This window comes from Glandiceps talaboti, chromosome 2 (genome assembly GCF_964340395.1).
Source record: "Glandiceps talaboti chromosome 2, keGlaTala1.1, whole genome shotgun sequence".
NCBI lineage: Eukaryota > Metazoa > Hemichordata > Enteropneusta > Spengelidae > Glandiceps > Glandiceps talaboti.
In genome coordinates this window covers 27,743,562-27,760,795 of record NC_135550.1, presented here as the reverse complement: position 1 = coordinate 27,760,795, position 17,234 = coordinate 27,743,562, and the positions used below count along the sequence as shown (strand labels likewise).

At 35.6% G+C, this 17,234-nt stretch overlaps 2 protein-coding genes across 2 annotated transcripts in view; one reads left to right on the top strand and one right to left on the bottom strand.

The window, feature by feature from the left end:
• Nucleotides 1-260: 260 nt before the first annotated feature.
• LOC144453310 (uncharacterized) lies at nt 261-7,026 on the bottom strand. The gene is made up of 7 exons (XM_078144566.1): nt 6,846-7,026; nt 6,125-6,238; nt 5,407-5,489; nt 4,912-5,048; nt 4,409-4,549; nt 1,649-3,495; nt 261-1,338 (listed from the first exon to the last, which is right to left on the bottom strand). The coding sequence occupies exons 1-7, from the start codon at nt 6,934-6,936 to the stop codon at nt 1,037-1,039; spliced, it is 2,715 nt and encodes a 904-aa protein (XP_078000692.1). The 5' UTR covers nt 6,937-7,026; the 3' UTR covers nt 261-1,036.
• A 150-nt stretch (nt 7,027-7,176) lies between these two features.
• Nucleotides 7,177-17,234, top strand: part of LOC144453480 (CDAN1-interacting nuclease 1-like) — a 51,133-nt gene continuing 41,075 nt past the window's right edge. Inside the window, exons 1-6 of the mRNA XM_078144791.1 lie at nt 7,177-7,447; nt 8,266-8,311; nt 9,411-9,475; nt 11,198-11,258; nt 13,865-13,943; nt 14,639-14,718. Coding sequence (XP_078000917.1) covers nt 7,356-7,447; nt 8,266-8,311; nt 9,411-9,475; nt 11,198-11,258; nt 13,865-13,943; nt 14,639-14,718 — 423 coding nt within the window. The 5' untranslated portion in view covers nt 7,177-7,355. The remainder of the gene's footprint in view (nt 7,448-8,265; nt 8,312-9,410; nt 9,476-11,197; nt 11,259-13,864; nt 13,944-14,638; nt 14,719-17,234) is intronic.

Here is a 17,234-nt window from a genome sequence, read left to right as displayed (position 1 = left end):
TATTTTCAAAAGAAATGTTTGAACTTGAGATCAGTCTTTGCAAGTTGCTTGTAACCTGTTACTTCTACCGGTACCATTTCTTCTTTATATGTCATATCTACATTTAAAGATCTTCAGAGGAAGGCTATGTTCCATGCATGATCAGTATAAATGCCTGACTAAACTTGGCAAATTTCAGTACATACCATATTCCCACTAAACCACAAACTCACAAATAAAGATGTCAAATTCATATTCTTTATTTGAAATGTACAGGTAGAAAAGAAGCCAGCACAAATTCTGCGCCATGTCAAGTCTGAGAATGAAGTTGAAACAGGTTACAGGAATATAATTGACATATGCAGATATTGCTGTGTAATAATAGCCAGTCATAATAAAGTCCAGCAATTATTATCCACACACAAATGTCAGCATTATACAATTCTTAACTTGCTCTGTCTTTATATATAAAAAAAAAAAACCTGTTTCGCTCATTTTATTACAATACAAAAAAGATCTATAAATGAAAGAAAATTATAATTACAAAGGACAGAAAATAATATACATAATTTATACAACTATTTTCATGCAATTATATGAACATAAATGTTTGAACATGGAAATGATAGTTTGTACATCATACTTTATGTATGCTATGAAGTTGATAAACTCAAAATCACTAATTATCAGTCAGCATCCTAAGTTTTCATTCAAACATACAGTTTTGACTACTGAAAGTACTGCAAGTAGTACGTCTTTGAAGCAGTATGTCCCATATGTTGCTTATAATGAAAACTCCAGAGGTCTAGCTACTGTTCTTTCTTTCGATGTCCCAAACAAGTAAACAAAAACACATTTAGGAACTTTACACCTTTTATGGGTAAGTTCCATAAAAAGATGCCATATTGTTATTGGATGATTACAAAGTTTGCTTAGATGCAAAACTTTTCAAAGATCCAAGCAATTTTTGTACTCATTTAAAGCTGAAGGATATCATTTTAGGAAGTCACTCAGAGAGAGAGAGAGAGATTGAGAGATCACAGGTAGTTGCATACTGTTATTTGGATGAAGTCTTGATATGTCTGAAGCTATACTTCTTTTGTGTCTGTGAATTCACAGTGCTTGTGTTGCTATTGTTGGACCCCTGACTTGAAGTTCTTGGTCCATTGCTATTGCTGGACCCCTGACTTGAAGTTCTTGGTCCATTGCTATTGCTGGACCCCTGACTTGAAGTTCTTGGTCCTTTGCTCTCTAGCTGAGTTGATTGAGATAAATGTATTTTCTGTTGCCTTCTCTGTAATGCTGCTTTCTTCTTCCTTTCAATTTCGGCAGCAGTGTAGCGTTGAGAGCTGCTTTCATCTGAAAATATTTACAATGTGCAAAAATATTAATTATTTTCAAAATATTCACGATATGTGACATGATTAATTAATTTAGTCTGGAAGAGGGAGACTTGTACTTGAGAAAATTAACCCATAAATTATACAAGGTATCTTTCTGCAGATATGACATCAAATTTTCATTCAGTCAATTTTCAATGAGTTTAAATGATGATTGAAGTGAAGATAATTTCAATTTTCACCAGGACTCTGTGCAATTCTTAAATTACAGAGTACATGGATAGTTTGCATCCAACACTGACAATGACAATACAGGTAGTAGTACATACCCTGACTGCTTGATAACTTTATTTTGACATTTCTGTTGTTGTCCATCTTTGGTTTGTTGACTGGGTTAGATTGTTGGATTGGTCGACTACCATGTGTATTTGATGTCTTACCAAACTCCCCAAGTGGTTTTACACTACTCAAAGTTATTGAAGAATTGGCCTGACAGTTTCTTATGGTCTCTGTGTTGGTAGACATCATTCGTCTGGTAACAGTTGCAGTTGACGATGTATTTGCGTGAGTAGCAGCAACCGTCTTTGATATTTTATTCCTGTCTAGGTTAGTAATCACTGGGTTTCTTTGCTGTTGGGTGGTTCCTAATTGCTTAGCCTGCTGAGTGACTTTTTGTGTGGTTTCTTTCACATAATTTTGATGAGTTGATTGCATGGAGTCCTTCATAGCTTCTGTCTCTGGCTTATTTGTAGTCAGAGCATCACAAACTTCAAAGTCCCAACTATCATCTTCTTCCATTAGAGTCAATAGGTCATCTTTGGTCAAACTAAGATCATAATCGGTGCTACTTTGTGGTTGGGTTTTATTGCTTTCTGTAACTCTTGATTTACTTTCCAATTGCTGCATGTCTGTTGTGAAAGTGTTCAAAGTATTGGCAGTTGTGGTTAGCTGATTTAGTTTTGGGGCATTTTGTACAGTTTTTCCATTTCCTATATCAGTGTAATTACTTGATGAACTTGTCACTTTCCAAGTTGTTTCATTCATTTTTGGTACAAAACTGGACTGTCCTTTGCATTGAAGGTTAGGTGTACATTTAGCATTTGAAGCAGAGGTTGATTTGATATTTGCACCAGGAAGAGGTCTGTTGTGTGAAACTGATGTCCTGTTACCTACAAGAGTTGTTGGTACATTACAACCAGCTTGTACAGGTCTGCTAAGGGTGGCTGGATTGTTTAAACCACTATGTATCCCAGATTTACCAGTCTCATTCCTATTAATTGTATTAGATTGAAACTGATTGGACCTGTGTGGCACACTCTTTGACACAGACACTAACTTGTTGCCATTTGGTGTACCACTTCTTGTCTGCATCTTTGAGACAAACTGGTTTCCATATGGTGAAAAACTCCTTGTTTGCATCTTTGTCATGGTGTTGACACTTGCCACTTTTCCAGTTAATGGTTGCTGATGAGTTCTGGAAAGATTTCCAGTCATAAGTCCTTTACCTGTTACTGGTTTTGTAATTTTATCGGTTGAGTGAGACGACCTAGACTGCCATGTGTTGGTTACTGCTGGTTTCCCAGTCTTGACACCATGTGCATTTCCAGTCTTACTAAACTGTTTTATCATAACAACTGAATTACTTGCAGCTGTAACACTTCTTGTTTTATGTGCAAGTGGTGTACTTGCAACCAGTTTTCGATTCTTTGTAAAATCCTCTAATTCCTCTGGCCTCTTTTCTTGAATTTGAGAGCACTGCATTTCTATTTGGGTTGCTTGTCTCAGGACTATGTCATCATAAAAAAAGTCATCATCATCCCAAAGTTCATCTTGTGATGAACTATTTTGACCTTCATTCTTCCTGCTACTCTTTCTTTCATCTATCATTTTCTTAGCAGGAGATCGACGACTGTTTTCAATGTTTCCAGTAATTCCAATGGCAGCAATGTCATTAACTGTATCACCTTCATCGTTTACATCGGTAAACAGATCTACTGATCCATTGCCATCATGTTCCATCACACTATTGTTTGCCTGACTGAGATTCTTTTGTTCATTTTCATCAGCTCCTGTATCTCTCTCATCATCATTATCATCATCATAATCTTCATCCATCAAAATTACATCGTCTTCATCGTCTTTCTGCTCATTGCAATTATTCACAGCAGCTGTTCCACTGGAAGGAAACAATAATGCCTTTTAATACCAAAACTCAAAAATTCTAAACCCATTTTTGCAAAGAATACACAACTATATATATATAGAACAAAGTTATAGATATACTGAATTCAATCACTGATATTGTCACTGTTGATCTCCCCCCCCCCCTCCAATATACCTATGTAAACAATACTGTACAAACACCATCAAATAGATTAGTAAATGACAAAGTTTAACATTCCAAGTAAATCCAATGTAATACAATGGATTTACTTGGAATGTTAAACTTTGTCAAGCTAAACAATGAACTGGACTTTATGCACAACCACACAACAATAATAATATACTAATCTACTCTACTAATATACTCATCTTGTCAACAAAGTCTATGTCTGATCATTTCTTTGTATAAATTATAATGAAGAATTGTCTACTTTTTTATCTGTATTTTGTGATATTGTATCGGTGTAGTTTTGCATGTATTGGTTTTGGCTGACTTTTTGTAATTTTTACCCCCTTTTTAGTATTGTACAGCACCTCTGAGCAATTTTGATTGATAGATTGGTTCTTTACAAAAAAATGTGTTAGTATTATTAATGAACATATTTGACACTTCTTTGTTATCAAAAGGAATGGCAACAATATATACCAGCTGAATATGCTCATCCTATCAACCTGGTCAACTTCAAAGTTACTTTTAAATATATATCTAACCTTTTATTATTGAGCTACACCATAGACCCTCCACCATGGGTAGGGGTTCTATGGCTACTCAAGTACTGTACTTGATGTAGCCATAGAACCTCTACCCATGGCGACCCCTTGATGTTTTTACGTGTAATAATACAATTATACAAGGCATTTAGAAATGCACAAAAATATCTTTATTTTTAATGAGTGGATATTAGACTATCTGGTGGAGTACTTACTTATCAGTTATAGCGTCCTCATTGTCTTCCTTTGCCATCAATTCATGAGCTTCAGTTTCTTCTATCAGCTTCCTCATATACTTAGTCACCTGGGATGAGCTAATACTGGCTGGTCTGCCACTTCGCACCTTCCTTTTATTTCTAAGTAAATAAATGATAACACAACAAAATTATGAAATATAATGAAACAGAAACTCTACAAAAAATGTCACAGCTATAAATACTTCAAATTTTGACTGTCACTGATATTAAAACTTAAACTATTATCACCAAACTTTACTTTCAATTCAAATACTGACCTGAAGTAAATTGTTATATGAATTAATTTTTACATCAGAACAAGAGTATCATTTTTAAAACCCAATATTTTATAGATACAGCTATATTTACATGTAAAATATACAGATAATTTGAATGTGTTTAATGATTCATTTCAGAAAGTGACAATTAACAGACAAAACACATAAACTAGTTGTACTTGACAAATCATACATGGATATTACCTCCTCCTAACAGGTGTTTGAGTGGCTTTGATTGACTTCTTGGAATTGTCAACAGCTTTATTGACCTCTGTTCCATCTTTCTTCATCCAAAGTCCAAGAAGTGTAGGAGTACTTGGTTTGTCAGTGTTTGATGAATCCTATAGAGGATAAAAATCATTAAATAAAATATTAATGAATATACAACATCAATTGTCCTAGACATATGTAGACTCATCTATCCAGGTGACTGGTCATTTGATTAGTAATAATGTTTAAACTTGGCAACTCTGGATACCAGCTTTCACAAAGTCACTCCACTGGGTCCCTGATCTTCCAATGATCCACACACACACACACACACACACACACACACACACACACACACACACACACACACACACACACACACACACACACACACACACACACACACACACACACACACACACACACACACGCACGCACACACACACACACACACCATATCAGTTCAGTTGTGCTAAAAACAGTACTTACTGGTGAACCATTACAAGGAACAGTCAATCTCTTGACGATTTCTGACACATCTGTTACATGGCCTCCTTTCCTGATTCTGCTAGCTGTAATAAGATTATCATGGATGTTGGGTAAAACAAATGAAATCTCATTTTTATTTCAACTTCAAGCTATAGATTTTCCCGAAATTCTGATATGATATCTCCTGAAAGATTATTTTTTTTTTTATTTCCACAGGATGTTTTACAATTATGGTTTAAAGTTACTTCACGCTAACTGTAGGTTTTGTTGTTGTGAAATCTGATAACGGCTAATTGGCAGACTCCTAACAATAAAGTGATTACAGTTTGCATGATGCAAGTTATAGCTATTTATTTCAATTCATAGTTTTCTCACTACTAAATAATGTAATTAATCCTCTGTTGGCTAAAGGTTAGATGATGATCAGTCATTATGGCACCATACTTGCTAGACTACCACCCAACTATTCCTGCATAATTGAAGGATGTTGACAGCCTTTGTCCCCAACCTAGGGAGTGCATGATGTTCTTTCAAGGGATGCAACCTATCAAAAAGTGTCTTTGTGTGGTCCGAGTCACTGAGTCACATTGAGTACAATCTAGGGAATATATTATTGCACTTATTCTATACACAACCACTCACTACTAATCAACTTAGACAGTAGAGGATTAATTAAGACTACATCTGATTGTTGATATACATATAGATATATACATACCAAGTCTTGTACACTTTCTGGGTGATGGAGAGCTGTTATCCCAGGTTATCTCAGGTTCTCCATCAATTGAACTATTCATTGATTCATTCAATGATACCCGACTATCTAACCGTCCTGTGTAAGGAAATAAAGAAACAGTTATACCTGTGATATAAGCAAGACACATTTAAATCTGTCACGATTAACTCTGACTATAGACTTTGAAGAGATGTTTCTTCAATGTCTATGCTCTGACTGGACTTCTGTTGTCTTGTCTGTATACAAATCCTATACTAATAATTCATTATTATCACATGCTAGTAATTCTCACTTATTTGATTCCTTATAATTTTTATGTAAAAAGTAACTTGTTATTCATAATATTATTGATACACTGCAGGTCATCTAGTACAACTTTGGTGTTTACTGTTTAAAACTGACAAAAATACAAATTAAAGTCCAATGCAAACACTACATGGTCCCCCAAATCTTTTCCTGCATTTCTGTCTAAAAAATTTGGTGTAAACGTTTTATGGGTTGTTTGCCAGGGATCGATTGATATACCAAACCTGTCACATTATCTAAGCATCTACATAATAATGAAGCTATTAAATAGTGGCTGTGTTGTAAATGTTTGTGACATGGGTGCGTGTGTGTCAACGAGGGCGATAAACTGAAAACAGTAATGTAAATTAGTGTGAAGCCTGCAAATCTATGTGCGAGTGCATTGAAATTGACAAACCTTGGAAGGACAGTCGATTACTTCGTCGCGGCGTCTGTTTACCATTAGAATACCGTCGTTTCCGCAAGGGAAATGTGTCTCGAATACTCATCGCCTCTATTTGTAGCAAACATATGAAATTTTACGACGCAAAGTGCACAGAAAGACTTCCTGAAATAAACAACAAAGTGGACACAGCGTCATCTCATATCCGCCATGTTCAAATAGCACGGCCTCGAGTTGAAACGGCCGATTTGATTGGTCCCCGGAGCAAAAATAAGGTCAAAGGTTACGTAAAACTAAGAGGGCGCTATATTTAATCACAGGAGGAGGAAGATCCTTGATCATCATAAGAGTTTGTGTGATTTTAAATTGTATAGACAGAAAAATCAGTGAAATGCTACCACAGAGGTTTTAACACCACGTTGTATAAACAATCAGTCGATAGAAGGAGGAATGCAATTTTGTCAGAATGGTTAACTTGTGAGTCTTGAGCAAAGTTCCTTGTCGCTCCAGACACACTTGGACAACATGAAGCTCGCAGTTTATCTTGAAATCCTCGACTTTATGCATGCGTGTGGAACGAGAGAATGTTTGAAGACGATAACGAGGAATTACCCAGAGTAAGTACATTAAATTAGTGACGTGTCCAATGATTGCCAACATTTCAATTTTCATGTATTGTCATTCACCAAGTCTATGTATGTAACTACCTAGTTCTGCTTGTAGACGGTGCACGGGTCTACATATTACGGACACGACCCTCAAATGGAGGGACAATTGTCAGAATCGAGTCCCGGATTACTCCGTATGCCAGCAGGACTGGTAACTACCCTATGTATAGTCCTGCTTGCAGACGGTGCACGGGTCTAGATTACTGACATGGCCCTCAACACCAAGAAGAAAAAAAGGAATGGACTACTTACTCCGTATGCAAGCATGACGATAGGACTACCCTGTAGCTGCACAATATAAGCAAGACACATTTAAATCTGTCATGATTAATTCTGACCATAGACTTAAATCTAAATATTCTAGTAATCATTCATTATTACATGTATGTGTTGGTGATTGTTCGTTTTTTGGATAATTTGACATTGATCAGCTCATAGGCTATAGCCTTTTAAAGCTGTATTTTGATATATGATATGATATGATATGATATGATATATGATATGATATGATTATGACATGCTTGTTAGTTGTAATTCTCACTTATTTGATTCCCTATAATTGCTATATAAGATTGGAAAATGCCCATAGCTTGTTTAGATCCATGTCACATACAGCCATTAGCATGTGATCTACAGACATTGTACTGATGTTTACAGTTTTGATTAATTATCACATTGCTGTATTAGTGATGTCTCATACTTCTATGATTATTGTCAGTATAATAATGACTAATTCACAGTGCCTACTTTCTCCTTTTTATTTGTAGGCATTCGTACAATACACTTGTTAGTATATTCTGTCAGGACTACCAGGTATGTAAGTTTCCATGGAGATAAAATAGTAATGACTAGTTCTTGTTACGCAGTCAAGGGCACTTGTTATCAAACTGTCTGCCTGCTGGCTTTACTGCTGAGTAGACAGTTTGACAGAGCATATCAAGCTGAGCATACAAGCTAAATGTTACATATAATTAATTATAACCCTTGTTTGTGAACAAGAACTACACAGAACTACAAGAACTAATTATTACTATGATTTAACAACCTGATGAAAATTTTTAATGATACCCGGAGATAAAGGTTTGTATCACTATGGTTACCATTTATTTAGAGAATGCATGACATAAGGCCAAGTAACCAAATCAGAGTTTTGAAGCATATTATGGTTTTTGATTCATCACTTTCAAAACAATGACAGGGCTGACAACTCAAATCTCACACCTCACTTATAGTACTGAACTTGTTGAGCAAAACATTGGCAGTATTTGTGCTTATCTAAGAACAAATGATACATACAACTATACTTCTTAACATTACATTTATTCCAAATGTTCCATAATATCATTTGAATTAAAGTAAAAAAAAATACAGAGAAAAATTGTTAACTGTAACATAGTATTTAAATTATTAGGCTACTTTTCAGTTTTAAAATTATCATATCATATTAAGTTATCATAACCAGTCAATGCAAAATTATAAATAAATACTCTTTTATTTATACTGGATAGTTCTGTAAGTATATAAACTCTTATCTCCCAAGAACAGTTAGGGCCATCCTTCATGGGTTCAGTATGAGTACAGGAGGAAACCAGAGAACATGGGAAAACCTGCGTTCAACTGAACAACATGCTTCTTACTTACAGTGTGGTAAATTTAATCATACCCTGAATGGGTTCAACTGCAGTGGTAAGAGGGAAGTGGTTTTTAACCACAGGGCCACTGACAACCCAGATATTAATAGTCTTCACAAAAGCTTTTAAAATGACTGTGATAGCAGACACAAGTGTTATGAATTTTGTCCATTCATTCATTCATTCATTCATTCAAACCAATTGTACGTTGTTATACAACATATACAACATATGAAACATTCAAGATACTAGCAACTTTTTCTCTTTTTTTAAACATTTAGAAAAAGACTAGGAAGTCTCACTATAGACATCACAAGCCTGAAGTCATGGAAGAATATTATCAAAGGTAAGATAGTAGTCACCAATAAATGAGCCGTAACAAAAAGGTACATGTATTGGTATCAGATCATTTTGTCCCTTTCTCAACTTGTCCCATATCAACTCATCCCATATTGATTAATTTAATCTATTCAACTCACCCCTCTGTCAACTTGTCCATAGAAACCAATCTTCCCAAAGGTCAAACTTCATGTTAATTTTTACTGCCAATTTTGTTGCGGTGTTTTAATTACTCTTGACTTGACATCTGTGTAGGGTCTATGGTTGTAAATTGCAGACTTGGACCCCACACTTACTTCCAATGAAATGATACAACCTGCTCACTTAGGTTTACTTTTTAAATGCAAGACTATAAAGTTGTAAAGACAGATTGTTGTGATATAAAAAAAATCAAGATTGAGACGAGTTATTGATGGGGACCCGGGTTAGTTGAGATTGGTATTTTGGGCCTTTTTTTGGCACTTGTCTTTAGAAGAGAATGACAACATGCTTACTTTAAGAATCTAAAATCTCATGTAAATGAATCTCTCCTACAGAATTCTTCTTTTTTTAAATAGATATAATAACTACTTATTAGCATGTTTTGTTGATAAGGTAACTTCAGCAGCTATGCTAAAGGCTGTGTATAACAACCACTGATGATAGGGCTTTGCATACAACCATAACTTGAACAATGCTATTATAAATCTCTATTTTGTTAATTTAATGTTCTGAGGCATCAGTGATGTCATCTGCCAATTCTTAATCTCATAAGTTTGTTATGTCACCAGAGTTGTAAAATGTCACACAATACTTTTTATTTTTATAGTAGTAACATCTCATTCATTTTTCATTGAAAGTACACAAACATGCACTTTTAATTTTGCAATTTTCGATGGTCAGAGCGCCCTCTGTTGGTCTTTTTTATTTAAATGTAGCTGTGGAGGGAAAAAAATTGCTACTGTTGTGCCTACTGAAATTAATGTGAGTCAGTTGTGATAGCGCCCTCTAGAGTTAATCTGTCACTCTAGATATTGTAATTGTACATACACATGATTTCAGCTTTCATATTAGTTGATGGCAAAGAGTGCATTAAGTAAGATAGAACAGAGAGGAGGTCAGACAAGGTCAAAGCTTAGCAAGGAAACAGTATGCTGTTTGATTCACTTGATTCAATAAATGCACCCAAACACCAGGAAAAGCTTTTACCAGCCTTTGTTTTCAAATTGAGGTGCCATCTTGTATATATCATTTCAAATGCCCCTGAATATGCCTGCCTGTATGCACAGGTCAACAAGTCAAAGACATCCATTGTACAATTTCCTTGTATATTTCTTGTTTGGGTCATGTTGCCTAAAAGCCCTTTTAGCTAGTATTTGCTTCAAGAGCAGGCAGGTCACTCAACCTGGCTAATTCCTGTGAAAGTTGATTTAGATGTTCACAATGGTGTACAAGTGAAAGACCATATTGCTGATGAAGTTTCCTTTTGTATGGTTTTCGACCATACCGTCCGTTAAACGTAAGGATTCATATTGGATTAGTGATTGCCATTGAAAGTAGAATGTGCGTAGGAGATGTTTTTACCCCTGGGCTCTCATTTTTCCATCTATTTACTCATTGTCTCTTTTATAGTACTTTTAAGAGGTTAGCAAAAATGCTCCTTTATGGCTCATCTGTTTGCAAACATCCAATTATCGAGTAGTTTCCACCAAGGTTTGGTGGTCTGAACTTATGTCACTTTTGATTGCAGATACTTGAAAGGCATATCACAGTCTTACAAGGAGCCAGTTTTGTTGCGAATTGCTGAAGAGGTACGTATCATCCCTGTGGAAATTTATGTTCTTTTTAGCTTTTTATCCATATGGGCTTAGTTTTCACCATATTGCATGATCACAACTTGGAAATAAATCATTTGGCACAGTTTAAAAGATAAAAACTGGATCTCCACTCTGTATCATCACACCAAACATCTGGTGACTTTCTATTTTATGTTATTCATGACAGTGATGGTGAAACTTGGTAACTTTTATTTAAACAAGAAGAATAGATTTCAGGTAGTCAACTGCCCTCTATTGGAACAGTAAATTTGTATTGAGTGTTCAGTATCCTATTCTGAAATCATTCAACTTTACATACCGTATGATACATCAAAATTTCATTTGTGAATGTTACATATATTTTTCTAAATTGTTGGATCTGAATTATTTTATGTTGTAAATGATTATAATACTGATAGTGAAAGATACCCTGGAATTTTGATAAATATTTATCACCTAGTTATTAATTTATGTTTCAATACATAAAGGTAGGGGTCGTGACCTCGACATGAACCATGACCTATTCATTCACAAAATTAGTCAGTAATTAAGAAATTTCTGTTCAAGTTAAGAGGATAATTTTGTTATAAATACAGAAAAGATGCCCCATCAGAGTTATAGAACTATAAGAATAAATTTATCTATTTGTCAAAGTCATCTAGTAGCTAATTACATTCTTTGCAAACAGTATTTCTTGAACCCCTGGTTACTTCCATGCCTGCAACCACAATACTACCCTGAGATACAGTGTATCTTGAACAGAAAACAGAAGGTAAACCTGTCAATGTGATGTATCACCTAATCACCAAAATATACCTCTTTTGGCTCAATCCCATTTGAAACAGGAAGTCACGCTACATAAAATTAAAATCATCCTTATGTAATGAAATTGAATATTGTGCTAGTTAACAATGAAACCTTGTACACTGTCTTTGTTCATACACCACTTGCCAACATTGGATAGGGTTTTTCATTATGCCATTTTAGTAGATATTTTATTGATTTTTGTCATTTTAATTTGTTCTTTGGTAATTTCAGCCGATCAGGAAATGATCCCACGTCCTTAGAGTTGAAATCTGAGAAATGAGTGTAGCAGGTATAAGGCATGAAACTCATACATAATTAATGAGTATAGGAGATGAAAACTAGATGAGTTATTATAGAATTGAAATCTACAAGATTGTCTGCATGTTACTCCAGATAGCTACCACTGTCAAAAAAACCCAAAGTAGACAGATAGCGGGATTTTCATATCGGTATGAAACTCTGCCCAGTTAAAAAATTTTATGTGACAAACTATCCCAAAAGCGGACCCAAGGGAATAAGGGTATGTGTCAGTCAGAACGCCATCTTGCCAAAATTGAGGCAATTATTTTCTCTTTTTAATTCATTCAAAATATGACATTGTAAGACACATTTTACTTTTCAAATGACAATATTATTGAACATAAATCAAATTCAATCAAAATAGCTGAAGAGGAACGATTTGAAGTATATAATTGAGTACTGTAAAAGAGTAGTTATATTTTATAATTAATATCATAAATCCATCCCAATAACCTGTACATTGATATCCATAGAACATTTAAATTGATTTTCCAAAGTAGAGTTTTTGAAAAGATTTCAATGACTTACCATTTCTATATTTTGTACATGTACTGTTTTATTTCCCCACTGAATGTAACATACAATATATTTTTATTTAGACTATATTTGACCAGAGTTATTGCTCCCAATCTGTCATAGCATGAAATGAGTGAAAAGTCCAACTATATTAATATAGCAGGTTGTAACCATAATTTCTTCTATTAAAACATGAATTATTATATACATATCTATCTTTATAGAGTGCAGAAATTGTATATGTTCCAAAATAATTCAAAGAGAAATATTTGCACTTCCATCAAAATCATCAGAATAAAATACTTGACTCTTAAAATTGAAAGAGTGAAAACTAAAAGTAGAACATTTTCATTCATTCATTCTTGCCTGAATTTGCTTGTTTTTCCAATATATTTGGATGGATTATACCCAAGTCTTGATATTTTTCTTAGTAACAGTTTTCTTGGAGTTTTCTTGAAGTCCCAGGTTGCTTCATATATTCAGACATTGGGACTAGTTTTCTGTTAAAGAGAAAGTAGTGACAGCCAAAATAATTGCCATGTGAGTGATCAAAAGGGTCTCTTCGCATTTTTCGACATACATGTTTCCCTTGGGACTGTGTCTTATGAATTGATACAGCCAAAAAAAAAAAAAGTGTGAGAGTATCAAAATTGAGTTTCAAGTGATGAAATCAAATATGGAAAGGGAATATAGACTGTGCATTAGGACGGTATAATAGGTTATTTCTGGTATGGGTATCACAGAGTCTTTGTGAATTGAAAGATATGACCACAACATGATGATAAAGTGAAGGAATAAATAGATGGATTCCCCTGGGTAACGGGGAAATGTTCCCAGTGCTGTAGCTGGCAGGTGAAACAATACTCTATATACTATCTTCTAGATGACATCAAATGATTTGAAGGAAATTGAACATGCTAGTCAATTTGATACAGGATACAATAGTTTTGTTATCTGATAGTTTGTTACCGTTTCAGGTGGACTTGTCACATTCACTATTAGCACGTATTGTATTGGAAAGACACCTTGCACATACCAAGTATGAAGGCAACAGTCGTAAGTTTTTTTTCCCTTTTACATGCAAAAAATTAAAATCTGATTGACAGTTTATCCATGCACTTTGTACCATTATTGAATTAATCACAAGTGATACATGTACTCTACAAACTTCTCATTGCCATAGCGATAACCCTATCTTGTTTCCTAATCCTCCTACTTGTTGTAAACTTTAACATTTTATTTGACCACAGGTGTTTCTGTGAATGTATCCTCCGGAGTAATTGAAGTTTTCTCTCATTCCTACACTAATATGCTTTTAAGTTAATGTGAATGTCATGACCTCTACTAGAACTTCAAATCCAGTGGGATAGGGAGTTCAGTTGAGATTCGGAGAGTTAAATGGCAAAGACATCATTTTGATCAAAGTTCAAATTCACAAAAGGTACATGTATATGATGAAGATCTTAAAAGTCATAATCTTGTAACAGTAGCATCAATAATAGAATTTTGTTTTGAAGCTGCACAGACCATAGATACTGCAGAATACATGCAGCTAAAAATCATTGTATGCTTATCATTTAACCCACATAAACATACATAAAGTGTACAACTCTGATCAAGTGTTTTTGAATTTTTCATCTTGAAAATGATTTCTTTGCAGAGCACACATAAATATACATGTATCCTGGGACATGTATATGTATATGCAACATGAATTATTCCTGTTTGTTTTCTCTTCATTATTACTTCAGCCCCTAAAAGTGTTGTAACACAATTAATGAAAGATACATCAATGATTGAAGATTCTGTGCTGTCATTTGAAGTACAACAGGTAAGAAAAAATGTTATTTTAAGCATCTGTCTGTCTGGATGTGTGCTTTTATGTCAACCACTTAAAAAAAACCCACATAATTGTCTTGGTATATGTCAGGGATGTCAGGTCAAAATGGGAATGATCTTGTTTCGTATGACAACGTCATAACCCTGTTTCATGTAAATCGATCAATCACTCAATCACTCAATCAATCAATCAATCAATCAAAAATATTTATAATGCGCCAGACTCAAGAACCAAAGTACTGTTCAATGTGCAAATGTGATGATTTCCCATCTGTCTCGTGTGTTGCTGCCCTGTTTAACCATAGACAATATTGTCTATGGTTTAACATGATACTACACTGCCCCAGTCCTGTGTAACATAATGCTAACGTGAAGTTGCACTACCCCAGCCTTGTTTAACATGATACTGCACTATCCAGCCCTGTTTAACATGATACTGCACTATCCAGCCCTGTTTAACATGATACTGCACTATCCAGCCCTGTTTAACATGATACTGCACTATCTCAGCCCTGTTCACCTGATACTGTCTCAGTCCTGTTTCACCTGATGTTGTCCCAGCTGGGCTGCTTCACATTATACTGTCCCAGTCCTGTTTTACATGATGTTTCACTGTCTCAGTCCTGTTTACATGATGCTGCATTGTTCCAGCCCTGTGCTACATCATGATGCTACACTGCCCCAACCCTGTTTCACATGATGCTACACTGTCCCACGCTCCCAGCCCTGTTTCACATGATACTGCACTGTCCCAGCCCTGTTTTACATGATGCTGCACTGTCCCAGCCCTGTTTCACATGGTACTTTCCCAGCCCTGTTTTACATGATGCTGCACTGTCCCAGCCCTGTTTCACATGATGCTGCACTGTCCCAGCCCTGTTTCACATGGTACTGTCCCAGCCCTGTTTTACATGATGCTGCACTGTCCCAGCCCAGTTTTACATGATGCTGCACTGTCCCAGCCCTGTTTCACATGGTACTGTCCCAGCCCTGTTTTACATGATGCTGCACTGTCCCAGCCCAGTTTTACATGATGCTGCACTGTCCCAGCCCTGTTTCACATGGTACTGTCCCAGCCCTGTTTTACATGATGCTGCACTGTCCCAGCCCTGTTTCACATGGTACTGTCCCAGCCCTGTTTTACATGATGCTGCACTGTCCCAGCCCTGTTTCACATGATGCTGCACTGTCCCAGCCCTGTTTCACATGGTACTGTCCCAGCCCTGTTTTACATGATGCTGCACTGTCCCAGCCCAGTTTTACATGATGCTGCACTGTCCCAGCCCTGTTTCACATGGTACTGTCCCAGCCCTGTTTTACATGATGCTGCACTGTCCCAGCCCTGTTTCACATGGTACTGTCCCAACCCTGTTTCATAATGGTCCCATATCCCCAAGTCCCAAGTTCTTGTAAAACTGTCCCACCACAGTATCATATGGTCTGTGGTGATTGGTCTGTGACATTGTAGTGATGCTTCTAAGTGGTTCTACCATTAGCTGTGATCATCCCTATCATATGGAGAGACTGTTGCAACTGAATAGGCTACAAAATAAACACATCTTATGTATGAACAACTGAATGTATTGTAATGATGCAAAAATGGAAATAAAAGATAGCGTCACTCCATCATTTCCAAATCACCAAGGGACATTACAAATTGGAATGTAAAAAGGTTAAACGTCTTTCTTTCCAGAGAATCTGGAGACTACAAACGTGAAAGCAAACACGTTGGTTGTCTGTGTGATGTACAGTGATGAAAGAAATATTCTATTGAATTGAGATCTCTGATTGACTGATGAAAAAAAATAAGAAATAACCACATTGAAATGTAGTGTTTGTTAATCCATTGACTATTATCTGCTATTTTCACTTTGTACAAAATAAAGTGCCATAAAGTCTGTTACTTTGCTCGTAAACCTTTTATGTGGAACGAATACTAAAGAATAGTCCATATGGACTTTGAATTTATGAACTTGTGAATATTGCTGTAAGAGTTAATTTTATGTATAATTTGAAAGGTTTGAGGATAGGTGGGGGGGGGGGGGTTAAGTATGACAAATAGAAGGATGTAAAGAGATATAAAGACATGTAAATTTGAGAAATGTGATGTAGAGAATGCAAGGCCACTGAGATGGTTAGTTCATGGATGTCATAGAAATACATATTGCTGTGTACAATCTGTCGTAATCAACGAGTGTTTTACTCTGGCTCTGCATGTCCACTTGCTATGACTGAAGGGCCTAACATGATGACACCGATAGCTTATTTTTCACAGTGTAACTGCATATTACCATCAGATAAAGTTAATGCCTTTAAAATGCATTGACGATTATCTGAATTGGAAAAACAGTTCTTATCACAAAGTGTTATCATCTGCGCTACCTCCATAATGCTTCCATACCTGATGACTTTGGAATATTCCGTAAGTGCAGAATGATTTATAGCAAGCTGAATAGGATTGTTATTATAGAAGAAAATATGAAAAGATATGAGAATAATGGAAGTTTA

Bases quoted from the DNA above. Each gene is read 5' to 3' on its own strand.
- LOC144453310 (XM_078144566.1), bottom strand. From the start codon at position 6,936: ATGAGTATTCGAGACACATTTCCCTTGCGGAAACGACGGTATTCTAAT. The intron at 4,550-4,911 runs GTAATATCCATG...TTATTTACTTAG, and splicing joins CAAACACCTGTTAGGAGGAG to AAATAAAAGGAAGGTGCGAA. The intron at 3,496-4,408 runs GTAAGTACTCCA...GTTTCCTTCCAG, and splicing joins GAGGACGCTATAACTGATAA to TGGAACAGCTGCTGTGAATA.